This window comes from Symphalangus syndactylus, chromosome 4, assembly GCF_028878055.3.
Source record: "Symphalangus syndactylus isolate Jambi chromosome 4, NHGRI_mSymSyn1-v2.1_pri, whole genome shotgun sequence".
NCBI classification, from domain to species: Eukaryota; Metazoa; Chordata; class Mammalia; order Primates; family Hylobatidae; genus Symphalangus; species Symphalangus syndactylus.
In genome coordinates, this window is record NC_072426.2 from 158,777,326 (window position 1) to 158,804,924 (window position 27,599).

Here is a 27,599-nt window from a genome sequence, read left to right on the forward strand (position 1 = left end):
CCTCATGAATTTACGTCACTTTTGTGGAAGAACAAGGCTCAAGACAGTCAATGCCAAAGATCATCCTGTCTCCAGGCTCTGCTGAACCTGCCCATGGGTGGGAAATGACGGGAGACAATGAGTCCGCTGAGAGGTGATGGAGAATGACAGGCACTGAGGTAAGATGCCTTTAAATGTGATGCTTCTCAAGCCGACAGTCAACTGAAAAAAATCTAATCATTACTTTTTATTATGATATAAATTTTAGTTTGTTTTTCTCCTCAATCTGGGTATAACTGCTATGAAAATATATCTTTGAAATGTTTGGATAGAGGCCATGCCAATGATGTTAAAAGTTAGCAATCAGGATTTATATAACTTCGTAGGTCTTGTGAGAGGGCGCAAATCTGAATGCATACATCTAATTAAGCTCATTGAAGACATGCAATAAACCACACTCAAGATGCAGTTACCTTTAATTTTGGTGGATTGATCTCCTGTTGATAAGAATATTTAGGGAGGAGAGGAGGTGGGCAGGGCTGAGAAAGTGTAGAGTCCAGGTCGGAAGCAGAGGCGAAGAGAGAAGGAAATGGAGGGGAGGGAAGCAGGCGGCTGGGAAGGGGTGTGGTTGCTTGCTCTCCCGAAGAAAATGATGGCGGCTTACATATCGAGGAAAGACAAGAGGTGATTATGCTTGCTCCGAATGAGGTTACATGGTCTTCACAGAATATCCTCTCAACTTCCATCATTTTAAAGTTACCAGTAACCCTGGGAAGTTATATTTATGACAAATTTTTTGCTTTGAAACCACTAACTTCCTCTTTTGAATTTGATTCAAAATCCCCAACGGTATGATCAGTTTAATTTTTCGGATGTGGGTGGCTGGAGATAGGAACACCTATATTCTATCATTTTATCATACATTGATATGATGGCTCCTTCTAAAAGTGAAGGAAAAAACTATTTAAAACCCTGCAATGACTGTAACTTGCGTGTAAAGTAGGTCGCCAACTACAGTCAGTGTGTCACAAAGCTGGGGAAGCCGTGGCCCCGCGTGCAGGGTGTGAGCTGGTGCTGGGATGAGCCGGCCTGGGGTGCTGTCTGCAACAAAGGGCACCACCTGTCAACAAAGCCCTGCATCTAATCACACCTTCAAACTGATTGAATCGAAAGGAACATTAGTGACTGAAATAATTGATGTAGAGACACGTTCGGCTCATGGCAATGAATTATCTATCTGTTATTAAATAAGGTGTTTGTTTTACACAAATGCAGGCATGGCCAGGTTATTTTGAAATACGGGAACTATGAAAGAATTTGACTTGGATGGTAGCATAATATTAACCATCCTTTCTATTATTTCATAATTTCTATAATTGCCAGTAATTCTTCTTAATTCACAGGGTACATTTGAGGGATCGAGTTTCTTTCTTTTTATTTTTGAAATGGAGTTTTGCTCTTGTTGCCCAGGACGGAGTGCAATGGCACAATTTCAGTTCACTGCAACCTCCGTCTCCTGGTTTGGAGCAGTTGTCCTGCCTCAGCCTCCCGAGTAGCTGGGATTACAGGCACCCAACACCATGCCTGGCTAATTTTTGTATTTTTAGTGGAGATGGGGTTTTACCATGTCGGACAGGTTGGTCTCGAACTCCTGACCTCAGATGATCCACCAGCCTTGGGCTCCTAAAGTGCTGGGATTACAGGCGTGAGCCACAGCACCTGGCCTCAAGTTTCTCTTTTTTTGAGATGGAGGCTCACTCTGTCACCCAGGCTGGAGTGCACTGGCACGATCTCAGCTCACTACAACCTCCTCCTCCTGGGTTCAAGTGATTCTCCTGCCTCAGCCTCCTGAGTAGCTGGGATTGTAGGCACCCGCCACCATGCCTGGCTAGTTTTTGTATTTTTGGTAGTGACGGGGTTTCACCATGTTGCCCAGGCTGATCTCAAACTCCTGACCTCAGGTGATCCGCCTGCCTCGGCCACTCAAAGTGCTGGCATTGCAGTCTCATTTTTTGTTTTAAGGGAGAGGTTTGCAAGCTAAAGTTTCTGGATATTTTCTGCCTTTGTTGATTAAAACCATTGTTCAAGATTCTTTGTAACATGAAGATACAATACCCAATTCTTAAGTAGTCAATGTGAAGTCAACATGGAGAGAACGACCTCTTTAGAAAATCGAAAGGGGATAGAAGTGCTGTTTTTCTTTTCTGTTGTCTTTGTTTATTATTAGCATTATTAGGCCGGGCGCGGTGGCTCACGCTTGTAATCCCAGCACTTTGGGAGGCCGAGGCGGGTGAATCACGAGGTCAGGAGATCGAGACCACGGTGAAACCCTGTCTCTACTAAAAATACAAAAAAAAAAATTAGCCGGGCGTGGTGGCGGGCGCCTGTAGTCCCAGCTACTCGGAGAGGCTGAGGCAGGAGAATGGCATGAACCTGGGAGGCGGAGCTTGCAGTGAGCCAAGATTGCGCCACTGCACTCCAGCCTGGGTGACAGAGCGAGACTCCGTCTCAAAAAAAAAAAAAAAAAAAAAAATTATTAGCATTATTATTTTGGCAAAGTGCCATTATGTCAAAGGTATGGTGTACAGTTTCTCATCCTGGAATAGGACAAATTTCTGGGCATCAATTTCCTCTTCTCTAAAGTACGGATGATAATATCACATACCTCACTGGGTTTTGATGATTAAAGATGTAGACTTTTTAGAATAGTGTCTGATACTCAGCAAGAGCTCCACTATTAGCTATCATTATTAACACTGGAAGATTCCAAAGACTATATCAATTACAAAGACTTAAAATATAAGTTTATGGTCCTAAAGAAATAATGGGATAATGGAATTATATCACATACTTACATCATTTAATTAAATATGGTGTTTTCATACACCCACTCCACCCCCATCTTATATAGTATTTGTGTTTTTTGTTGAAAAAAAGCTGTTAGGCAGCGTCAAAATAGATATTTATTACTATTATTAACTGTAATAGCTAATCATAGTAAGGCCGGTTAGTTCTTCCATAATCAGACAAAATTAAAATACCTCATTACTGGGTTTTGCTGCATTGCTGTCCTCCTTGGGGGTCCTAGGATCTGTGGGGGTGGCTACGGGGTGTTTTAGGCAGTTGGGTTTCTCCTCCTCCTCCTCCTCTTCAATGTGCAGGCGTGGGGTGCCCTCTGACCCATCGTGGCCAGACCACCCAGCGTCTCCTTCCGGAGGTTCTGGAGGCCCTCTCTGGATGCCTGACATGATCCCCTCATAGATGCCCTCATCTTCCTCTCCAATGACCAGAAGGGGTATAGGCAAGGAACCCATGCTGGTGCACGCAGAGGCCACAAACTTATCCCCTAGGACTTCTGGTGCCTTTTTAGGGTCTGAGAAACCCCTTCTCATTTTTCTCAACTCTGCCAAGTTGCTTTGAGTTGTCATTCTGGGATCCTGAAGAGGCTCTGCATGGTAAGGCTGGGCTGCAGCCGAGGCCACACCCGCGTGAGTGGAAGGTGATTCGGTAGGTGCAGTCACTGGGGGCAATGGGAGGAGGACAGCAGGTTCCTCAATTTCCGGGATGGCGTCCCCTAGGATGGTTGGTTTGGCTTGGTCAGCTGACACGGTTAAAGCACCAAGCTTCTCCAATTCACCCAAGAAGTTGTCCAGGAGAGGAAGTGGTGTTGGGGCCAAAGGGTTTGCTGGTGGACCTGAGGCTGTCAGGGACAACCAGCCCTGGCCAGTTCCCGGGAGAGCTCCTTTATCTGAGCCAGGTGAGGCTTTGTGGGTGGGAGGAGGGGCTGGTTCACTGGAAGCCAACTTGGAAATGAGCACGGATTATGAAGTTAAGAAAAAATAAACTAAGAAAATAATAATAATGCATCAAAACATAGAGATGGAGAAATGCAGAAAAGATGCGGTGGTGAATATGAAAATAATTTCATGTTTAACATAGATTTGAAGACATTTAGAAGATATCTAGATTTGAAGATATTTTTGCTGAAATTTAAATACATAAAATCATTTATGTTAATTAGAAAAGTTACTTCACAAATGAAACTCTACTAGTTTTGGAAGGGGTCTTAAATGTCAAACAAGATAAAGATGATATAGAGATTACCAGGACAGTAAAACCTTAAGAGAAATATTTTTATTTTTACTGTTTTAAATTTTTTATTTATTTATTTTTTTTGAGACGGAGTCTCGCTGTGGCACCCAGGCTGGAGTGCAGTGGCGCGATCTCGGCTCACTGCAACCTCCGCCTCCCAGGTTCAAGCGATTTTCCTGCCTCATCCTCCCGAGTAGCTTAGACTACACATGCACGTCACCACGCCCGGCTAATTATTATATTTTTAGTAGAGACGGGTTTCACCATGTTGGCCAGGCTGGTCTCGAACTCCTGACCTCGTGACTCACCCGCCTCAGCCTCCCAAAGTGCTGGGGTTACAGGTGTGAGCCACTGCGCCTGGCCCTTAAGAGATTTAATGCTTACTTACTTTCAACTATGTTGAAAAGATATTACAGGTTTCCAGATACTGACTTAGTAAAGTATAAATGACTCCAGAGAAACGTTAATGTAGAATGAAAACCAGTAGTGAAGTCGTTTTATTTCCTGAATGTGTGTAGTGTTCTCTTTTCCTGCAGGATAGCCCAATTTTTTAAACTTTGACAATTTTCTCACTTATGTTTGCAAGGTGATTACAACATATGAATAAAGTACTTTAGATCATTATATGTTAACAAATTTCTAAGTGAATAAGTTCTGAAAACTATCTCAAAGACAGGAACCCATGATCAGAATGAAGCTGAGCTTACCTAACTACGGCTTCAAAGTTTTAAAAAATCCAAAGTAAATGTGTACATAGAAAGAGCTCATTTGATGCTAATGGGAGAGAGAACTTCTGCTTAAGCTCCCGTTCTCTTTCAAAGCTTGACATTTATGTAAATCAGAGGAGGTATGAGTTATGAAGCTTAATCTTCTGAAGTAAAAATATGCTTCTAGGTATGTAGTATTACTGATGTATTTTGGATATAGTAAACGAAACAGTAAGTTTGAAATTTTATGCAAAGGTATTAAAAGTAGTTCTCATAAATATATACACCCCATATGTACCCATAAAAATTAGAAATTAAAAAATGTAGTTCTAGAAGTGCCATTTACTAACATTGGAATACATTTATCTACCCTTGCTGGACTAGAGAAAACGCTACCTGCTATGTGCATAGAAGCCTTGAGAAGGGACCTTTCACTTTGAGTCTCTCCAGGTAGATGCCTTTGATTTGGAAAGAAAGAAATCTCCAAAAAGATTCTGGAGATACATTTTCCAGCTGATCATTTGGGATAGCCCTTTACACAGGGAGCCAGCCCGTTTGCTCTTGGGGCCTTAGTGCGTGTGAGTGGGTGATGCATTTTCTACTTAACTTTTGACTCCTGTGTCCTATAGTAGGAATAGGGTATTAATTATATTTATTTAGCTTCTTTTGTTTTAAAGTCATCTTATCATGGAATGACATAAATGTAACAAAACTCATGTGAGCATCTTAATACAGGATTCAGGGCCCAGGCTGCTTAGCTGCTGACACACAGTGAGACTGCATGTGTGGTTTGCGCCTGGGTAGACAGCCATTCCTGTTAAGTCCTGTAGATGCTGAGTTTTCAATGAGATATAAACTAGTCAAGTCTCATTCAACAGTCTAGAGAAGTTCCCTTACTAGCTAGGGTTCTAGTTTATACCCTTTGTTACATAACACAAAAGTTTTCAGTAGCTAGATTTGGAAAGTCTATGAAATATATAATAATTTCAGATCGTCAAGTTTCCACTTTCTGTTATGCCAGGAATATTATGTAGATGAGAAAGAAAGATCTTAAATTCCCTCGTCGTTACTGCCACCATCACCATTGCTATCTGATGCTGCGACTACTCTAGTGCCAGCACCACCACAGTCACCAAAATACATGTTAGCAGGTTAAACTGCTTAGCTTTATGATGGACTTGCTTGTACCAAAAGCCAAATTAAGCATCCTGGTATAACTATCACAAAACTATACCTATAATACAAAAGCCATACAATTATTTTGTTTTCCAAAAGCATTAGAATTGGATTCTAATGCACTAAAAGCAGAAATATCAGAAATAAAATCAACTTACATTTTAGTCTCCCCTAAGACAAAGACAGTATGTCAAGAAATGTGATTTAAATGTGTCACCAGAGTGATTCATAAATTATTAATGAGTTCTCTGTTTGTAAATATCAGTTAGAAAATAGGTTCTGTAGCATTTAGTATATTTTGGATGTCATCATTTAGAAATACATTATATTTATCTTTCTAAAAATAATTGTCACTCCTGGGAAGTTTTCTTCATTAAGCCTGTGACATCACAGCATGGATTACCAGTTGGGATAAAACCATTAAGTATTTCTTTCAAATTATGGACATATTTTTTCCCCAGCAGTGAGCAATAAAAACTAGTTATTAGTGAAATTTGTACATGCCTCTGTTTAAAATCTGGTATTATTTTAAAAACTTGAAAATATGTTCAATTGCGTTAAATTCAAAGATGAAAACATTGGGATCAAAAATACTATCTTGCCATTGTTAATTAGGACATATGGAAGAATTTGTTAGATGTTTAATGAGCTTTTGTAGATACATGCTTTTCCTTCTTCTAACATTTTATTTGAAGGTACAGTTGCTTTGAAATTTCATGATCGTTCTTTAAGGATGACTGAGTGGTGGATAAGACAAATACATGCATGAAGATTATTATCTTTTCTCTTTATCAGTAGAAAATACTGAAGGAAGGATGCTGATCTGCAAATGCTAAGCTCTGGTAATGAAGTAAATATACTTAAGAAGATTCTGGAAAACTTTATAATCAATCAAGCAAACAAAATTGGATAGTACCAAACTGTTCCATATATCCATGAATACAGGGTTGAGGGTAATTATCTGCAACTGAAACTCAGTCTTCAAAGAGGATCACAATAAATAAAACGCCCAGACTCCGCCCTTCTAAGAGAAAATGCCTCTCTTAAGATAGCAGATTCTTAGATCATTTCCTCATATAAAATCCTTCTCAGGCTCATTTTCAAGAAGTAGTTTAGGTCACTCGGATGCTATCTTGAAATAGTTTTTCATCGGAACGTGAAGTGACTTCACACTTTAGTAACATCTGATATGTTGATTTTATTTTACCAGCTCTAGATGGTTTAGTTTTTCATGTCCTAGCCTTGATCTCAATTAAAATAATTAATAAATTAGGCAACTTAACACATTTTTTTGAATGTTGGGAAGTACTTAAAACATTTTGGAAGTAATTGGCAATTTAAAGTTTTATTCCTAGAAGTTACCGAGAAAAAAGATCCTTACATGCCATTCATAAAAAGAATATAGTTCAACAGAAAAACAAGAAAAAATTTCACATTGTGAGTACAGACGGTCAAATAGCCTTTTTATATTCACCAATTAAAGAAGCAAAGTCTCTTTTAAATTACATATTGAGAAAGACAATCATCTTTAGCCCGCTCAAGTGAAACAGCAGAACTGGCATATAACTGTCCTAAAACTGATAAAACAAACTTGAGGACTTACAATAACCTACAACATCTTCATTTAAACTAATAAACAAATTGACTTATAGACTCTAATTAAAAATCTTTGCTTTAGCTCATTTTCCATATAACAAACTTGTATAGATTTGTCAACCTAATAACCAGGTGTTCTCGTGATATACTATTTTGAGATATACATAGTATTTTGTGTTGTGTATATTTATATTTCAAATTATAAATCACAATTGTATCTACATGTATGAATATATAATTATATTTATTTATATATAAAGATTATATTATATCCATAAAATTTACGTATATAAAAATGAAGCTTTGGAAAAAAAGTATTTCAGAAAACATTTATGTACACAGGAGTACAGATATATATCATACGAGACTTCATGATACTCTCGTTTTCTCTTTCTCTTTCGATATTTTAACTTGAAATGAGCAAAATTAGTCATTAAATCTTTATGCCAGCACCTATTTGAGAAACACTGAATTATATTTACTGATGTGGCACTCACACACGTAGAAACATAATATGTAAATCTCTTTCTCTGCAATAGATGTGATATTCTAATCTAATATCCTAAAATCACATACCGATTATCTTACTTGGAGCTCCCAAGATTACGTTAACATGATGGAGTATGTTCTTACCTTATTTGAGCTCAAGCTGTGAATCCTATCACTAGAATAGCTGTGGGGTATTGGAGGGTCAGGGTAGTCCTCAGCACCTTTTGTGTTCTTCTTGATGACCTCCACATAGGAAACAGGGAAGATGCCTTGTCTGTTGGTTCCTGGGATTTTACCTTCATACCAGTTTTGATCAACTCTTTTAAGAAGAATAACTCTATCTCCCTGTTACGAATATGAGAAAAATGCATTAGAAGTAGAGATAGAATAACATGAAAATATAATTGTCAATGTTTTCTATGAAACAATAGGTTTCCATTTGGGAAGGTTTTATACCTTCAGTTTTTGTTTAATCAGGGGAGGGCAAGTAAGGTACTAGTGCTTACTAGAAAAATATACATGATCAACATATATGTAATTAAATCGTCTATTCAGGACATTAGAATCTTCCCTAAGGATGTCTGGTTAATGTGAATGGGTTTATACTTGTTCATGCTGGTATTGTGTGAAATTATTTGTCTAAGTTATTTCAAAAAGCAGAATAGTGTAAAAGGTAATGTCTCAATGACACTAGGGTTATTTTATCTCTGGCAGGCTCAGTGCATTGGCCTTCTGCAGGAAGAGCTTCAGAAAGTGCACAACAGCTCGCTGTGAGAGTGTGTCTGAAACGGATTACAGAAAACACCTCTGGAAGGGAGAACACCGAACGGCACACCGTTTTCTTTTTTTATTTCTTTTTTTTTTTTTTTTTTTTTTTGAGAGGGAATCTCACTCTGTCACCCAGGCTGGAGTGCAGTGGTGTGATCATGGCTCACTGCAACCTCCACCTCCTGGGTTCAAGCGATTCTCTTGCCTCAGCCTCCCGAGTAGCTGGGATTACAGGTGCCCGCCACCAGGCCCAGCTAATGTTTTTGTGTTTTAGTAGAGATAGGGGTTTCACCATGTTGGTCAGGCTGATCTTGAACTCCTGACCTCAAATGATCTCACCGCCTCGGCCTCCCAAAGTGCTGGGATTGCAGGCATGAGTCACTGTGCCTGGCCCATTTTCTTCTTTAATCTACATGCGCTAAGTGGTGACAGAGTGAACTAAAGGGATGGGGGAAAGACAGCACCCTAGAATATAAATAGCGGTGACAAGACTGGCCTTCCCTTGGTCTTCACCCTGACAATGTAAACCCAGCATTCATCTGAGTAGTCGGTGACCATTCCATACTTGTCATTAAATATTTGAATAGAACCCTTGGCTTTCACAAGAATAGAACTTTCTAGAATCACTACTCCTTCCACCTGCAGTGACTGAGCCAGTGCCTCAGAACTCAGTTTAAACTTTAACTCAAAACTACACATAGCCTAGAAGTAGGCAGGCAAGTTGATGCTACCGGGCAAAAACTGCAGCTGCATTCAGCCGGTGATACAGAAGCTTGGGCAGCAGCACCTGATGGTGTGGTGGAGCTGAAACAGTCATTAATCTCAGCCCAACAGAGCACCCTTCTTCAGGTGCTACTCAAGAAGAATTTCGACCTTGAATAGCACTTGAAAGTTCTCTTTGTGTCGAAACGCCGGATGGTTGATTTTGTGTGCTTCACCACCACTGAGCAGAACATACTCAAGAAAAGTCAGTCTCAGGCCGGGCGCGGTGGCTCAGGCATGTAATCCCAGCACTTTGGGAGGCCGAGGTGGGCGGATCACGAGGTCAGGAGTTCGAGAGCAGCCTGGCCAACATAGTGAAACCCCGTCTCTACCAAAAATACAAAAATTAGCTAGGTGTGGTGGCGGGCGCCTGTAGTCCCAGCTACTCGGGAGGCTGAGTTGGGAGAATTGCTTGAACCTGGGAGGTGGAGGTTGCGTTGAGCTGAGACCACACATTGCACTCCAGCCTGGGTGACAGAGTGAGACTCCATCTCCAAAAAAAAAAAAAAAAAAGTCAGTCTCCCCAAATCTGAAAATTGCACAGATTTTCTAGTATACCAAGAACAGGCAGTTGCTAGGCTCCTGTGTGAGCTGTAAGAGGCATTGGTGAAGACTTTCTGCAGAGCATGGAACAGGAGACGGAGTTCATGTAATGCTCTGTAGTTCTCATGCTGGGTGGGGCAGCCCAGAGGGTAGGAAAGAAGGAATCGGCTGATGATGCAGAATTAAGACTGACAGGAGAGAATGAGACAAGGTTCTGCCAGGACCAGAACAAACCAGGACTGTGGTATTGCCCTTCATCACACCTGGCTAAGGATTTCACTAGTAGGTGTGGGAGGTCCTAGAGCCACTCTAAATATTACTATCTCACCTGTGTTGTGTGCAGAGGCAGTTACCTCAAACAAATATATGTCATGTTTAGGAAGCAATAAAAATAGTTCATTTATCATTCTCAATTATGTAAAGTAGCAAGTTAAAACAGTTTTTTTTTTTTTTTTTTTGAGACAGAGTCTCACTGTGTTGCCCAGGATGGATTGCAGTGGCATGACCTTGGCTCACCACAACTTCTGCCTCCCGGGTTCAAGCAATTCTTTGCCTCAGCCTCCCAAGTAGCTGGGACTACAGTTGTGCACCACCATGCCCAGCTAATTTTTGTATTTTTAGTAGAGACGCGGTTTCACCATGTTGGCCAGGCTGGTCTCGAACTCCTGACCTCGTGATCCATCTGCCTCGGCCTCCCAAAGTGCTGGGATTACAGGCGTGAGCCACCACGCCTGGCCTTGAGTCTTTTGATATTATTAAGAAGAGATGCTAGGATTGGATGGGCTGCTAGAGAAATTTGAGTCAATTATGAGGCCCAAGGAAGGATGATCCAGGGAAGCACTGCACAGACCGCTCTTAAAGCGGCTCCCCCAAGAGGAAGGATCTTCTTCACCTAGGACCATTCCTAGATTCCAAGATAGAGGAAGATAAGGATTGGAATATCTTGTTTTTAAAAGATTGAAAAATAAGGCAGCAAAACAACAACATTTTGAAGTGTATCAAACTGCTTTTTCCTTTTGTGCTCCCGAATGTATATGTCCTTGATTTTCAGCCCCATGCCCAGCTTCCCAGACTAAGCCACAGAGGGAGACGCCTGGTATCCCACAGGGAACTCCTCTAAAAGACACAGGGACCAGCCAGGAACCATGACTCTGAGCTGCCTTAAGGAGTCCTTTGTAGAAAATAGGGCAAACATAAAAATGTCTAAAGAAAAAGATGATAACCTATTTTAGTTTTGAAAATATACAGCCTTTTCAAACCCACTGACAAAAAAACAAAGAAACAAAAAACAAACAAAAAACCCCAGCTGGGCTACCTTTCTCAGCGACAGCTCCACGTTTGTGTCTGCGTTGAAGTTGTATTTGGCTATAGCTTCTCCGATTTCTCCGGGCTGGGCTGGCGGAGGTGGCCTCGCAGGCTGTGCTTTCTCCGGAGGTGTGAGTTTCTATGAAGGGAATAGTCATTTATTCTCAAATCTGTGGTGACCTTTGAAACCACCGCCATCCAAGAGAGAAAGGGAGAGGACCCACCTCTACGTATGAGATCGGGAAGATGCCTACTCTCCCGTGGTGTTCTCCCTCATACCAATTTTGATCAATTTTCCTGAGGATGTAGACAGTATCTCCTTTCTTAAATGACAACTCCCTGGAAGAGACACGGTGACATGGTCTTTTCGTGACGTACAGCAATAATTCTCAAGATCAACACCCTCGCTAGATCTGCATTTGTTTGGCAAATATACTTACAATATTAAAAAATCCAATTGATATTGAGTTGAGTCTAATTAGATAAGAACGATTCTTGCAAATTCTTAGAATGCACTTAAAACATTATAACTTTAGAAATGATTTCAAACAGAGTAAGTATAAACATTCCATTGGATATAAATCACAGACAGATTAATATGAAGTTTAAAGGAGGGGACAGACTCTTGCTACTTTATCATTAGTTCAGAGAAGAGGCGTTTTGAAGCTTGGAAAAATGATGGAATAGTTCTGCACTGATTTTTTTTTTTTGTCCTGAAGCTAGTTGGCTAGTTAGTTACTAGCCCCCAGCCCCTTTTGATGTACTGAAGCTTACATGAAGGAAAACAAATATCACATAGCCTTAGAATAGAAGTGCCAACACCAGAACAAATTTTATTTGTGGATCTTTGAAGTTGGTTGACAGGTATTTTAATAGAATATCTTGATAAGGAATTTATTTTGTGTAACAGAAAAGATCTCATACTTTTAATTTTCAATGGGGCACAAAGAACGTGTTTTAAGTGTAAAGACATATGCCAATGCTTGTCTTCCTTCTATCTTTTATTTATAAAAAATAAAAATTTTTTAAGACACTATATTTTTCAATTTTGGCTGTTTCTAAGAAAATTGTAGGTATATTTGATTTGGGTATTTATAATTTTAAGTTATAATGACATTATTCATTTTGAATAATTCACACCTAAACTTATCACCTTCAGTACATCCGTTTTTCCTGGCTTAATCACCCAGGTGATTAGGTTGGTTCATTATTTTGCCTCCACAATTATTCTTGGATGGAGGGCGATTAATTTGTATTTTCTCCCAACAGCCTCATTTTGCAACACATCTGCCTTCCCACTCTGGAATCGTCTGCATTGTTTTGTTCAAAGTTTTCATTTTTTAAATCTTTTTTTAAAAATTTTGGTTCAGAATTTTCAGTTGGATCATTTATTAGTATAGGCCGTTTGATGGAGAGATTTATACCTGATGGAGAACACTTCTCACTGATTAAAAGAATTAATCGAAAAAATGGTGGTATATTAAAAGAATGATCACACATTTAGAAGTGCTAAAATCTTCACAATTGAAAATGTGTTAAATTTTCAGTAACCCTAAAAACAAAGAAGATTCACGGAGCTTTACATTCAAATACAGTGCTTCCTTCTTTTGTGTAAATGCCTAATGTAAAAAACAGAAAACAAGGCAAAGCAAGATATTTAATATTCACAACACAGTTTTATTTGTATCAGGTATGTTTTGTTTCTGGAAATCAGACTAGCTTTTAAAAATATATATGAACTTATGAATCAGAGGCAACCAATTTTTCAAAGCTATGAAAAAGACTCTTTTGTATTTGTACGGGTTGCGTCTAAAATTTTGAAGTCCTTAAGACACAGGAAAGTCTTACTCTTAAGTTTTCAAAACTGTGTCCCTCTCATCTCAGACCTAGAATTTTAAAGTCCCATTTGCCTTTTTCCCCTCGCTTTTATTTTTATTTATTTTTGAGACGGAGTCTTGCTCTGTCACCCAGGCTGAAGTGCAGTGGTGTGATCTCGGCTCACTGCAACCTTCACCTCCCAGGTTCAAGTGATTCTCCCTCCTCAGCCTCCTGAGTAGCTGGGATTACAGGCGCACACCACCACACCTGGCTAATTTTTGTATTTTCAGTAGAGATGGGGTTTCGCCATGTTGGCCAGGCTGGTTGCGAACTTCTGACCTCAAGTGATCTATCTGCCTTGGCTTCCCAAAGTGCTGGGATTACAGGCGTGAGCCGCCGCGCCCAGCTGCTTTTTAAAATTAAGACTTCTTAGAAGGCCTTGTGAGCCTTGGGTGGACACCCTTCCTACTTCACATCGCCTGCCATTCCTCAGGGTTTTATATATTTAAGAAAACTATGGATTGATTGTTACAAAGAAGAAATGAAACGTGTACTCCATAACATTATTTTATAAAACTGACACGCACTGTACAAATTGTCACACCATATCCAAAGAACAGTAGTTAGGACTGGAGTGCAGTAGAAACAAAGCATCTTATTTCTCTAATCTGAAAAAAAGATTTAAGCTTTTCTTCAGGCCAGGTTTAAGCCATGTTCGACATCTTAATTTCTAAATAGGATTTTTCTTATTTAGTTCATTTCCTATCTCAGCAGCATTACCAAATTCTGAGTGATTTATTTTTGTATGTCTTCTGCCAGAGACAGTTTCTAGAGCTATTAATTCATATTATATGCATTTTTATGAGTAAATTATTTTGGTTATTTTATATATATATATATATATATTCAGGGTAAACAACATATAATAATTTAATGATAATTTACAATGAATTCAATATCTGTCTTGAATTCTACTGGAGACCAAAGTTTCTTAAAGGTCTGTGCACATAGGCCACAAAAAATCTGGGCAGCTCCCTCTTATTTAAGTCTACTTATATGTTTCCACAACCACATGCCTATCTGCTGAGCAAAGAATAAAGGCACAAGAAATACTGCAGTTCGGGACGGTGAGAACACCGACACCAAAAGACCAAAGGAGAAAACTGTGCTCAGAATCTCTGAGCTTTGCAGGCTGAGGATGGAGACTTCAGTACAGGAATCTTTGTACTAAGTTTTAGTCATCAACCCCACAAACTATGCTTGGATTGTTTGGATAAATAAATGTTATCAAACGCCCCCAGCTAGTGTTAATTACTCCCCAATACTTTATTTATTTACTTATTCATTCTTTTTTTGAGACAGGGTCCTGCTCTGTTGCCTAGGCTAGAGTGCAGGGGTGCAACCTCAGCTTACAGCAGCGTCTACCTTCCGGGCTGAAGCAATCCTTTCGCCTCAGCCTCCTGAGGAGATGGGACTATACAGGTGCATGCCCCCACGCCTGGCTAATTTTTGTACTTTATAGAGACGTGGTTTTGCCATGTTGCCCGGGCTGGTTTTGAACTCCTGGGCTCAAGCCATCTGCCCCCCTTGGCCTCCCAAAGTGCTGGGATTACAGGCATGAGCCACTGTGCCTGGCCCCCAATACTTTATTAATTCATTATTGACACAAAAATTCTAAAAACGAATATTCGTAAATTCTTTTTGTTTTTCCTATCCTTTAGAACTCATTGTGTTCTACCTAACATGTTTAATGTAATTTAAAACTCAGTATTTCTCAACTAAACTTAAAATAAAATTACCCCATCCTAGGTAATTCTGAAGGAACCATTTAATTTAGAGTAGATTGCTGCATTGGGAATTAGACCTCATTTGTAACACATCCCATTGGAATGCTTATCTCTTAAAGCATTACTAACATTTAAAACCACCTTAAATCATATGATGAATGTTTATCTTACTTACTTAGATGTCTGAGCCTTAAAATCATAAACAGCTTTTGCAGGCAATTTCTGAAAAGGAAGATAAACAATTAGCACTAATTTAAAATTTGAATTTTCTGCAAGAAAGCAGTTTAATGTGCCTTAAAGAAAAAGGAAACTCAGGGAATGATCAAACATATGTAATGTCAATCCTGTATGCAGTTTATAAATAAGTCCATTCATTCTTCATTTAGATATTTAAGCTATAACAGGAATATAATAGAAGGCTTATTCACCGTCATACTTTATCTTAGGAACTAAGGTAGATTAATGTTATAATGAGAGAATAAAATGCCTGCAGAGGATTGCATCCTAGGCATCATTTTGGCTGTTACAAAGGCTTTTCTTAGGATAAATGTGGAGGGTCAATGGCTCTATGTTCTATGGAGATTGACACAGCTCCTTCTGAATCATAATAGAAGGACCAGATGTCATAAAAGAAGTAATCATTCCCTTCATTAGACACTTATTAACATATTAGCAAAAAATATTAGCTGAATTATCACTGGGAGGCTGGTTAGTGGGCAGAAGTATAGGTGTGATCATCTTGCATTCCCTGGAGGGTTCAGGAATCCTTCAACACTCTGTCCACCAGCCACTCGTCTTTTAGTTGTGATGTGATGTGACACGTGCCCATCCTCAAACTCTGGGGGCCACAAATCTCCCTGAGGTACCCTGTACCCTATAGCTAGCTAGGCCAGCTCTTCCTTCCCCACCAACCAACAGTCCCTCCAGTCCATTCTTTTTCCTCACGACTCTGGTGAACTTTAGGAATCCTGGACCATTTCTAACTTCTTTGGGGATCCCACAGGCTCTGGACTACATCAGACGCCTGTAAGATCCTCTGGAGCGGCTGCCAGTCCAAGTCCAGCTTTTAGTTTCCATCCAGCCCTCATGGCTCCAAGGCACTTTGAGCAAGAGCTCTAGCCCTGGCTCAGGGCCCTGGACAGAGTTCAGTTGGTGGGTGGTTCCCAGGGGCAGTGTCCCAAGAACTGGGCTGGTTAAAAGCTCTTTTTAGGGATCGTCTCCAATAAAAGGAAGCCAGCAAAAATTATTTCTGTAGGCTCTGTATTGATTTACAACACAGTTGACATCAGGCTTTCTCCTAGACCAGCGGGCCAAGCAATTGTACAGAGGAAACCTCTTCCCTCCACAAGGTGCCCTAACTCAGGACACTTTTAGGTCATAATGGTTAAGTTCATGGGCATCAGGTCAAGACTCAGAGAGGCCTCATGGCCAAAACTGGACCACCACTAGGGAAGACCCACAGCTAGGGTCAGGATGTGGACTGCTTCTAGGGTCAGAGTTGCTATGCTCGGGCCCCAAGGAAAATCGTTTCTAGTTTCTCAGTATTTTCACGTTTTCTGTCTGAGTTCTTTACTGGTTTGGGATAATTTTTGGCTGGCAAGTGCTGTATCAAGTGTGTTGCTGTAAAAGACTCCAATGCTATTAAAGTAACTACCTCTTTTTCTGGAGTTCCTCTTCTTTCCCTTGGTGCACTTCTCCCCATGTCAATCAAAGTGGATGAGTAACTTCTAGGGGACTCACGGTCTATTGGAAAGAACAGGGCGGGTCATGGTGAGTATCCACTTAATTACAAGCCAACTTGTTCCGCCATTTTCCCTGGTGGCAACTACTTTTTTCCCCAAATTTGGAAAGACACCGTTATCAAACACATGGCTATAAAACTCATAGGTCATTATAAAATTGTGAAATAAGACACAAAACAAGAGCATTTCAAAAGGAAAAATATCTGAGGTTGCAGAATTATTATAATTGTCTATATAAATATAATTGCTACATTGCTGATTAATTATATTGCCACACCCAGTAAGACAATTTATGGTTAGAGGGATTTTTCATATAAATTTTTTCCAAAGCTTTCTGTTTCTATGCCTTTGCTTCTAATTTATAATTACTATTATAAGATTTATAGAGGATGGAGAATTTGAAAATAGCAACAATTTGTAGAAAAAGAAACATTTTGTGGAGTAATTTAAGACTGTAGTAATGAAAAAGAAAGAGATAAAACCAAAAAAAGTATGAGGATGACAGGAGTGTGGTGATGAACATTCTCCTTCTGCCTTACTCTCCCCTCTTCGCTCTTTCTCTGTTTTTAAATACTTATTGAATCTTAAGATGCCATACTATTTATCTACGGCCTTCCTTTGTGCCCAGATGACAAACACCTTATCAGAAAGCAAAGAAACAAAGAAGTATTGTTTCTTCTTACTCCAAGCAAAAAAGGGATAAACAGAAAGCATCATGTCAGTTGCCAAATTGCTTATGAAATATTGAATTATTTTTGTTCATCTTAAAGCAAAGCATAATCACATTACAAAATTTTGATTGCATGTAGTTCTTAATAGTATCTTATGCCTTTTGCACTTACATGACTTACATATGGAGATGTAACTAGACATTAAAAGTATTCCAGTAGTCTATGTTATAGAATTTTATCAGTATAACTGGGTCAATATTTGTCAATTCTTTCCTTTATCCCTTTAAAAAATCTAGTTATCCAGACTAACAAGAAGCATTAAAAATAAAATTTATTTTATCCATCTATGAAGGAATTTAAAGTGCTGATTCATAATAAGAAAACATTGTTTTAGGATTTTGACTACTTTGATGATGTAAATTCTAAGTTAATATACTTTTATTATCATAGGGCCTCATAATGATCATAAATTTTAAATTACTTTTTCTAACCCATGGAATATAAGCTATTTTTCACTTGGGTGAAACACAATTGGAAAGTAAATATTTTATTAAAAAGCAAAATACTTTTAAATGCATTTCAAAGCCCTTTCAAGTTATGTTTCAAAAATGTACTCTTATCTGCGCATAAAATTGAGAGATGGTTATATTGGGATATTAAAAACCTGGAGAAGGTAGCTAATTTATTAAAAAATTGGATTCTGACACATTTCAATTAGTGAAAATTTTCAATTGTAGAAATTGATTTTTTAAATTCTGATTTATTATTTTGAAGCATGTTGCTTCAGTCTAAGGGTAGGCAAAGATAAACGTAAGTGTATAGTATAGTATAAGTGAAAGCAAACATAAATACTAAGTAGATTTGTGCAAGTTAATTAACAATCGAGCCATATTTGACACTAACACGAACCGTGAATTGTGTCTTTTTTTGTCTGAGATTATATTTTATACTATAAATTCTGAATTATTAGGGATTTGAATCCCTTTTCTGTTATATACTCTCTGCGTGACCTTGGACAAATTTCCTTTCCTCTCTGGGCCCAACTCCAAAATTGAAAATGGCTCTTAAAATAACACCCATTTCATAGGCCTATGCCAGTTTTAATTAGATAATGTACGTAAAGCGCTCTGTAGTGTCTGGTGCGTAGACGTTTCTCTGTTGACCAATTTTCAGCTCGGAATGTTCATTCCAGCCTCTTAAAATTTACGCAGTGAACAGACGAGCTCTAAGAATTAATGAAAAGAATTGGTCACAAATATTAAAACACCCTGGGCTATAAGTTATATAAATCTCAAAAATAGTCCACTGCCTTTCAATTGCTATTTATTCTTGTGTTGCCACTTCAAAGTTATCTATGAAAATAGAGTTTAGAGTCACTTGTAGCCTGAATAGTGTAATTCAAATTTCAATACAGGACTGTTTTAGCAGAAAGAGAAAGTGAATGAATTAAGTAATGGAAAAGAGAAAATGAATACACTAAATGGTGGAAACGGGACTTTTATATATACAGCTTAAAGATACATTCACAAAAATTTTATCACAATCGTGTCCTTGAAATGGAGAAAAGTATTAAACAAACCCTAATTTCTTTGTGTCCATCAATTACTAATCACATATTTCAGTTTTGCTTCTTGAATGTTTTGATATAGTATCTTCTATATAGAATGTGAGCAAATTATTAACTGAATGAATATAAAGTTTTAAAGTTAATATAAACATTTTTAAAGGGCTATTTGTGGAACTACAGGTTTTGATGCATGTCACAACGTAATTTATTGTCTCAGTGTGAGTAATGGCTGTTTCAACCCTAATGCTGAGCTACAAAATGGCCTTCCCTCTCGTTTTTGAAAGAGCAAATTTTTGTGAATAGATGATCACTTTAAGCCACACATCAAGTCCAAATATCACATGGGCAAATGAGAAATATTCAGTAAGACATATTTGCACAACAAGTTTTTGCTTCACAACACATAACGACGCCAAATGGTCTCCCAGCTCGGGAGTGATGAGATGTTGGAATGGAAAATGAAAGAGCTGGAGGGTGGGTCTCTGAACCACAAGGAAAAAGAAAGAAAAGCTCATCCACCTTGGAGTGCACCGCCACGGTCTTGGTGGTGGTAGCTGTGGTTGGCTGTGTCCAGGTCTTGGAAGGAGGCACTGTGGGGCATTCTCCCGCAGTCATTCTGGTAGGGTGGACAATGAATAGCACCATCGTGAGGCAGTGGGTGGAGAGGCTGGTGCAGGGGGCTCCTCCTCGGCCCTCTCAGGGATGAGTTCCTCTCGGGAACATCTGGCAGCAGCTCACTGATGAGGCGGTGCAGGATGCTGTTGTCCGGCAAGCTCCCCCTTTTCTTTTCAGCTTTAATTTGGTCGCAAATGTCTTTTAGGGCAGAGTCCAGAGCCTCAAACACAGATGCTTTACATTTTGCCTTTTCAGTCTGTTTCTTAGGAGCTGCATTTCTTTTCCTCCGGAAAGGCACAGGACTGACTAGGAAAGCAAGTTTAGAGAGGCCGGGGTCCATTTCTTGCCTTCTCGGCTCCTCGGTGTTTTCGTGTCTGGCTCTTTCGTGTTTTAACATTGTGGTGAATCGAGTGTAGGAGGCCGGGCATCTGCCTTTGCAGGAGCTGATGAGGTGGCGGTGGTGGTGGTGGTGGTGGTGATGGTGGTGGTGGTGGCTGGATCCATAAAAGCTTTCAGAGGATGTGAAGGAAAAGTGATCAAAGTCACTTTCGCTGCAGAAGGATGACCCCTCTACGTGAACGTAGTCACTGTGGTCAGACACGACCCCATCCTGGTCGCTGTCGGAAAACTCCACGTGGGCCCTGGGCTGCTCGTCGCTGGTGACTTCAATGTGAATGGGCACCAGGGCGTTAGACGTGCAGCCTCGCTGGCCCTGAGAGGGGCGTCCGCTTTGATTTTCTTCCTCCAGCAAATACTCAATGGAAAATCGCCTCTTGGGACATAAGCCATTCTGCGGTGGTTCTAGGGTCACGGGAGACAGCACGTCATCCCCTAAATTTGGCATGGATTTGGACTTCTGGATCAGCTTTTCGAATTCGGAGATGCGTGTGGGCACCACGTCCCGGGGCACCTCCTCCGTGGAGGACTGGCTCCAGGCGTGCAGCAGGTGCTTGTGCTGCTGCTCGCTCTCGTACTGCAGTATCCTGGACTTCACGGAGCAGATCACCTCGGAATTCATCAGATCCTTGCGGTTAATGCGGTGCATTTTCTTGTACATCTTCAGGAACCCCGGGGCGTTGTGGGCTGACCTGTGTCTGATCCTTGATCTGCCGTTGCTGCGACCCTCCTGGATGTAGGGGGACCCCCACGCCATGGGGCAGCTCTCTTTGGAGTCCGCTTCACACACCAGGGAGCCCATACTTTCCGACTTGATTTTCGGGTCCGGGAAGCGATCGCAGTCATCATTTAGGAGATCGTCACAGCTCCGGGATTTGATTTTGGGAGAAACGGTTTCTTCTGTGCTGCTCCAGATTTCTGCGTTTTGCCGGGCCATTTGCCAGCCGTTCTTGAAACTAATGGCTCTTGGTGAGTCCCGAGGGACATCCAAGTGCTGTCTATAAGTGCTACAGTAATCTAACTCACTGGAGGGGTTGCCGTTGAGCCCTGAGTAACTGCAAAGGGATGGACACATTTTGCTATCATCCCCACCTTTTAATCCAGAGCAGCGTGGTAGAAGAGAGACATTTGGAGAAGTTAAAAGGTTCACAAAGAGAGGAGAGCATGTCAGTAAGCATCAGACAGCACAGCAAGGAGAAAGCAGTTAGTGTGTTTTAATCTAGATGCTGATGTTAACACATGGAGCTTCAACTCTAGAGAAAAAGATCTAATTCTAAAGCAAGCTAATACTTTTTCAGTGAATGTAGCTTTGCAGAGAGAGTTGACAAAACTATGTATAAGAAGTAACTGACGTAAGCAAATGCACCTACTTCTACTGCATAATTCATACACCTTTCTGACAATATTGTTTGCCAAAACACAATAGTGCCGCTTCAGCTGATAGCGTCATCTGGTAGTAAAGGTTTAACAATTAGTGCCAAAAGTGTTACACACGTAATCAATTTAATAGGGCCGGAATTTGAGCCTCATTTGATTCGTAATGATACATAGGTAAAGAAGGGTTTATACGTTTACATCGAATTAATACTCTCATGACTATATCAAATAATTTTTTGTGGGTTTTGGATTTTAAAAGCTATGAGGCAAAGTATTCTCCAAAATTGCAAAATCAAAATGCTGTGAACTATTGCTGCTAACATTTTTCCAAGAAAAAAATAGCTAAAGCTCTTTAAACAAACTAATTTACCTCTTAAATTGCTCTACCTTTAACCTCTTATTAGGTACATAGTTATCATAGGAAAACTGAATATAATGCAAAACTTTCGTCAGAGGTGCATACATCGTGCTTTTTTTCTGGGAAGAGTTTTTTAAAAAAATCATTTGCAATTTGATAATAGAGATCTACACTTGGCCTCAATTTTGAATAGCTATGGAAATGTTCTTTTGCTTTGCTGAGTTAACTAATAAATGAGAAGCCAAATTATATCTAACAGGACATTTTCTTCTTAGAAATAAAATCTAATGGAGGAAAATATCTCTATTCAATACTCATACTTTACAATGTTCTCTAAATTCTTTAAAAGTGGATAAGCACATTAGGTAGATATGTACTGTCTGGGAAAGGAAGTTGATTTAACACTCCCTGTGATAAAACAAATATCTACATTTATCAGAACCCTTTTAACTTTTGGATAGTATCCAAGAATAATAAGTCAATGGCATTTCATGACCTACTTGTTACCTTAAGATATTCATTTGAATAAGTGAGTTGAATCTGATAAGTTATCTCTGCTCCTCAGAGGAAAGGTGTGGTGGATGGGGCTCACACGCCCTGAACCATCAGCTGATATCACAGCTTTACAAGGCCTTAAAAGGGCTAGGCCTCCACCTACTCAGAGTCCAATCATCACAACCAGAATGTCTTTTGCACACAAATCAGCTACCACTTTTAACTACCATGTGGCAATGGTTTTAGTGGGTATAGTTGATAGGTGTAGCTGAATCGGTCTGGTTTTATAGAAACTTACATTAGAGGTCGATTTCTTCACACATTTCAAAATCTCTTTCTCTTCTCTTTCAATCCCAAGATATTAGAGGAGATTGTGGGGTCCCGTATTTGGTAGAGCCCTAGCTCCCTGTAGGGGCTGGTTCAATCCTCACTCTCCATCTCAGAAATATTCCTGTCCTCAAGGAACACCACTAAATGGTCTTCCAGAAACCAGAAGGAGTGACTTACTCCTTTCAACAGTGAGCTCCCTACACTTGCAGAGAGGAGACGGGCCATCCAGAAAAAAAGGCTTGGTGATTCCTCAGTGGTATAATTATGGTTTGGGACCAATTAGTCCTGACTGTGAACTGCTGTGAATTGACCACTATGTTACATGGCAGGAGATGGATGCTCCACTGTTCATATGAAGGTGGCCCAAAATATACAGCAAATGGCTAAAGAAATTAATAGGTCAGATTTTTTTAAAATCTAGAATTGAATAAGTTTTTGAAACCCTCCAAACCAGTGTATATTTTAGGCAACAATTTCCTGTTGCTGCTTGTAATTTCTATCCTATAAATTTGACTAATTTGTTACTTGTAGAAACGTTAGAAAATTTTGACTATATGTCAATGTTTACAAATGACATCTTTTAGTAGCCTGATGATACATTATTTGATACTTTGAATTTGTTTAGAAAGGGATCTATTTGGGGGAAAAAAAGCATTAGCAGATGCTAGTCAGAGTTCTTTAAGCAACCTAAGTGGCTCGCCAGCTTGAGTCAGTTTGGGTGGGAAGAAAGCTATTGTTCTAAAACTATATTTTATTCCAGACACTGTAGGTGGGAGCTGGCACATGCCACTATCACTGGGCCAGCTTTCACACAGCGCTCTAGGCTAAAACGTAAACTAGTAAATTGTTGTGTTTTCATTTACTATGCTCACCTTTTGCTCTTGATGGGGAAGAAGGAGAAGAGCTAGTGAAAGACTTTGTAAGGGGCGTGCTTGATCCTGGGAGGTCCACTCGGCCTGGGCTAGTCCTGCTCGCACTTTGATCCCCCAAGCCCCGTGGTGGACCCACTGCAGGCTCGCTCTTCCTCCGCTTCCTGAAGTCACTGGCCATGCTTGCAGAACTGAAAGAAGGAATCAGATCTGTTTTATTGGCACTGGATGAGGTTCAGGTGTGCACCAGAAAAACCGGTGGAACGTGCTAGTGACAATGGTGTAACTCCTAAACCTCTATCCCCAAAACAGCATTGCTAGGAACTCATCCCTTGATGTTCAACATGCTTTCTCTAGAAGGAGCTTTTAAAAAATGAATAGACCTTATTATTTATTTTGAGATGGCTTCTGGCTCCGTCACCCAGGCTGGAAGCGCAGTGGTGCAATCACAGCTCACTGCAGCCCCAAACTCCTCGGCTCAAGGGATACTCCCGCCTCAACCTCCTGAGTAGCTGGGACCACAGGTGGGTGCCACCTCACCTGACTAATTTTTTAAAATTTTTTATTTATGTAGAGACAGAGTCTCACTATGTTGCCCAGGCTGGTCTCAAACCCCTGAGCTCAAGTGATCCTTAAGCCTCAGTCTCCTGAAGTGTTGGGATTACAGGAGTGAACCACTGTGCCGGGCAGACATAATTTTTTTAGAGCAGTTTTAGGCTTACAGAAATGATGACTGGAAAGTGTAGGGAGTTTCCTTATAGTCCCTTTCCTCTTGCACAGTTTCCCTTATCATTTAAATATTCTTTTGGTGGGTACATTGTCACAACTGATGAATCTATCTTGATGCATTGTCACCCCAAGTCCGTAGTTTACATTTGAGTTCATGTTTTGTCTTAAACATTTTATGGGTTTTGAGAAATGTATAATGATGTGTGTCCATCATTAATGTGTCAATCATATAAAATAGTTTTCCTGCCATAAAAAGCTTCTGTTCTCCAGCTTTTCATCCCTCCCTTCCTCCCGCTCATCCTGGCACCCATTGATCTTTCACGGCCTCCACAGTTTTGCCTTTTCACCATGCCCAGTTGATATCATACAGGATGTGGCCTCTCAGACTGGCTTCCTTCACTCAGTAATACACTTTTAAGGATCCTCCATGTGTTTTTTGTCACTTGATAGCTCATTTCTTTGTATTGCTGAGTCACATTCTACTGCATGGATGCGCCACAGTTTATTTATCCATTCACCTATTGAAGGACATCTTGGTTGCTTCCAAGTTCTAGCAATTATAAATAATGCTCCTAAGAAAACCACTTGCTGGTTTTTGTGTGAACCTAAGTTTTTAAACATCTTTGAACGTCAAAATTCTCCTATAGTGTAATATGTTATGATTGAGAATTCAGTGCTATAATTTGTATCTTTTTTTTTTTTTTTTTTTTTTTTTTGAGACGGACTCTTGCTCTGTCCCCCAGGCTGGAGTACAGTGGCGCGATCTCGGCTCACTGCAAGCTCCGCCTCCCGGGTTCACGCCATTCTCCTGCCTCAGCCTCCCGAGTAGCTGGGACTACAGGCGCCCGCCAACACGCCCGGCTAGTTTTTTGTATTTTTAGTAGAGACGGGGTTTCACCGTGTTAGCCAGGATGGTCTCGATCTCCTGACCTCGTGATCCGCCCGCCTCGGCCTCCCAAAGTGCTGGGATTACAGGCTTGAGCCACCGCGCCCGGCCGTATCTTTTATCTTTTCTCTATAAAGCGGAGTTCTAACAACATGAATATATCCAGAAGGGCATACCAAATACAGGAAAGAACTGGAAAAAAAAAAAAAAAAAAAAAAAAAAGACATCAAGAGAGGCAAATTTCTCTCACCTCAAGGGTTGCCTGCAGCTTGTCCTATCATCTGAGCTTTAGACGATGTTATATTGAAATTCCAACATTTTCTATTTAAATAATGAATGAAGGCTGAGTATGAAGGCTCATGTCTGTAATCAAGTACTTTGGGAGGCCAAGGCTGGAGGATGGCTCAAGGTCAGGAGTTTGAGACCAGCCTGGACAACCTAGTAAGACCCTGTCTCTACAGAAAATAAAAAAGTTAGCCAGTTGTGCCATGTGCCTGTAGTCCCAGCTACTCAGGAGGCTGAGGTGGGAGGATGGCTTGAGCCCAGGAGTTCGAGGCTGCAGTGAGCCATGATTGCACCACTGCACTCCAGCTTGGGCAACAGAGCAAGACCCTGTCTCATTAGTCAGTCAATCAATCAGTACCAGTAATCTGGTCAGCAAATTAACTATTAAAGATTCCTTCCCCTCAATTGCATAAAATACTGTCAATAGTCTAGAACAGCAGGGATTTCTGTCATGTTTTGAGTTTGAGTACAGCAGCATTTAAGACAAATGTTAATGAATGAAGCCTCACATGGCACAGCATACTGTGCATGAAATCACTGGATTCTTAGACAAGACTTGTGTAGACAACAGGGATAACAGCAACAGCAGTAACCCCAGCTCCTATGGAGCCCAGCAGAATGCTATGTGCTTTCTTTATGTTTTTGTCTTATTTAGCCCACACAGCAAACCGATGAGGTATACGCTGTTATCTCAGTTTTACAAATGGTAAAGTGAATACATGTGCCTGGGATGTATGGAAGCAAGCGGAGAGGCAGAACTCAGAACTGGTTCGTCCTCTTCTGAAGAGGATGATGCATCTCCTAGAACTGTTTTTGCTGTGACTGTCCTGTCATGTGAGGGTCTGTGTGTCTTTACGGCAATCTTTAGATTAGATTAAAACTCTAAAATTCAAATATTTTAGGTGCATAGATAGAGGCACAAGATAAAAAGGAGGGGTTCCAGAGTTCCTTTCTCAGGGATGTTATTGTAGTTGGATGGCACTCAGGAACCCAATTTATGATTGACCCAATTCACAAAGAAATCTACATAGAAGGGTAAATTAATGCTATTACATACATATTTGTTATTGATGTTACAATATGGCTGGGAGTTTGTATTATTCAATATTACTATTGAACTATGTCTGAATATGTCTGAATTTTGTGATTTTTGTTTTTTTTGTTTTTTTTTTAGACTGAGTCTTGCTGTGTTGCCAGGCTGGGGTGCAGTGGTGCGATCTCGACTCACTGCAACCTCCACCCTCCCAGGCTCAAGCGATTCTTCTGCCTCAGCCTCCTGAATAGCTGGGACTAGAGGCGCATGCCACCATGTCTAGCGAATTTTTGTAGTTTTAGTAGTGATGGGGTTTCACCATGTTGGCCAGGATGGTCTCAATCTCTTGACCTCGTGATCTGCCCGCCTCGGCCTACCAAGTGCTGGGATTACAGGCATGAGCCACTGTGCCTGGCCATGAATTTTGTAATATTTTTTAAAGTGTGATATTTAAAGCTAACAGAACTTACCTCAGGTGCACTCTGAGGGAAGTTAGGCCTAGCGGTGACAAGCTATCTTGCCTCAATTTCTTTTTTTTCTCTCTCCTTGCCAACTGTGTAAACTTGGTAACTTACTAAACCTAGGTGTCACTTTCCTCAGAGATAAAGTGGGGACAATAGTATTTAACCATAGTGTTGTCTTAGGATTGAATATGTTTTGTACTTATGCCTCATTTATTGGTAGTATTAATAAAAGCATTTCTGATTTGTGTGGTCAGAGTATAATTAACAAATATGTGTATAACACTTTTTAATCTATGTTTTTTCAAATATATTATTACAAGGGCCATTTAACAACATTGAAAATTAGTTACTTATAATTCCCATCTAAAGAAAAGAAAACTGGGTACAGGGGAGTAAGGGAAGAGAAGGATTTCTCAGTCTGTGAAGGAATTTACAATTAGTTCACTAATTTTTTAGAAATTCTTGAAATGATCATATAAAATGATGCCAAAACAAAATAAAACAACTTCATGAGGCATGGTACTTCAAATAAAAATGAGTGATACATGATACTCATGACTACTTCACTGAATAATTTTATTGTTGAAAAAGAAACCACTGGTATAGAATATTCTGCTGTAACATAATGAGATTCTTACCTCATGGGTCTTTCCAGGCTTCTGTCTATAGAGGACTGATACAAGGAGGCCTGTTAAGATAGGATAATAGTACCATGAAAAATTTTACCGTGGCAAAATTTTGTTCACTTGTCCACATTAAG

At 40.1% G+C, this 27,599-nt stretch overlaps 1 protein-coding gene across 20 annotated transcripts in view; it reads right to left on the bottom strand.

Moving 5' to 3' along the window:
• Nucleotides 1-27,599, bottom strand: part of SORBS2 (sorbin and SH3 domain containing 2) — a 231,545-nt gene that overhangs the window by 18,908 nt on the left and 185,038 nt on the right. For 15 of the 20 annotated variants that reach the window (XM_063638472.1, XM_063638471.1, XM_055276620.2 and 12 more), the window contains 8 exons: nt 27,478-27,527; nt 23,446-23,633; nt 19,522-21,105; nt 16,677-16,765; nt 15,198-15,244; nt 11,642-11,756; nt 11,428-11,556; nt 8,184-8,384 (listed from right to left, as the gene is read on the bottom strand). In XM_063638472.1, the coding sequence (XP_063494542.1) occupies nt 8,184-8,384; nt 11,428-11,556; nt 11,642-11,756; nt 15,198-15,244; nt 16,677-16,765; nt 19,522-21,105; nt 23,446-23,633; nt 27,478-27,527 (2,403 nt within the window). The remainder of the gene's footprint in view (nt 1-8,183; nt 8,385-11,427; nt 11,557-11,641; nt 11,757-15,197; nt 15,245-16,676; nt 16,766-19,521; nt 21,106-23,445; nt 23,634-27,477; nt 27,528-27,599) is intronic. The other 5 variants (XM_055276628.2, XM_055276632.2, XM_063638477.1 and 2 more) reach the window with 1 other exon arrangement.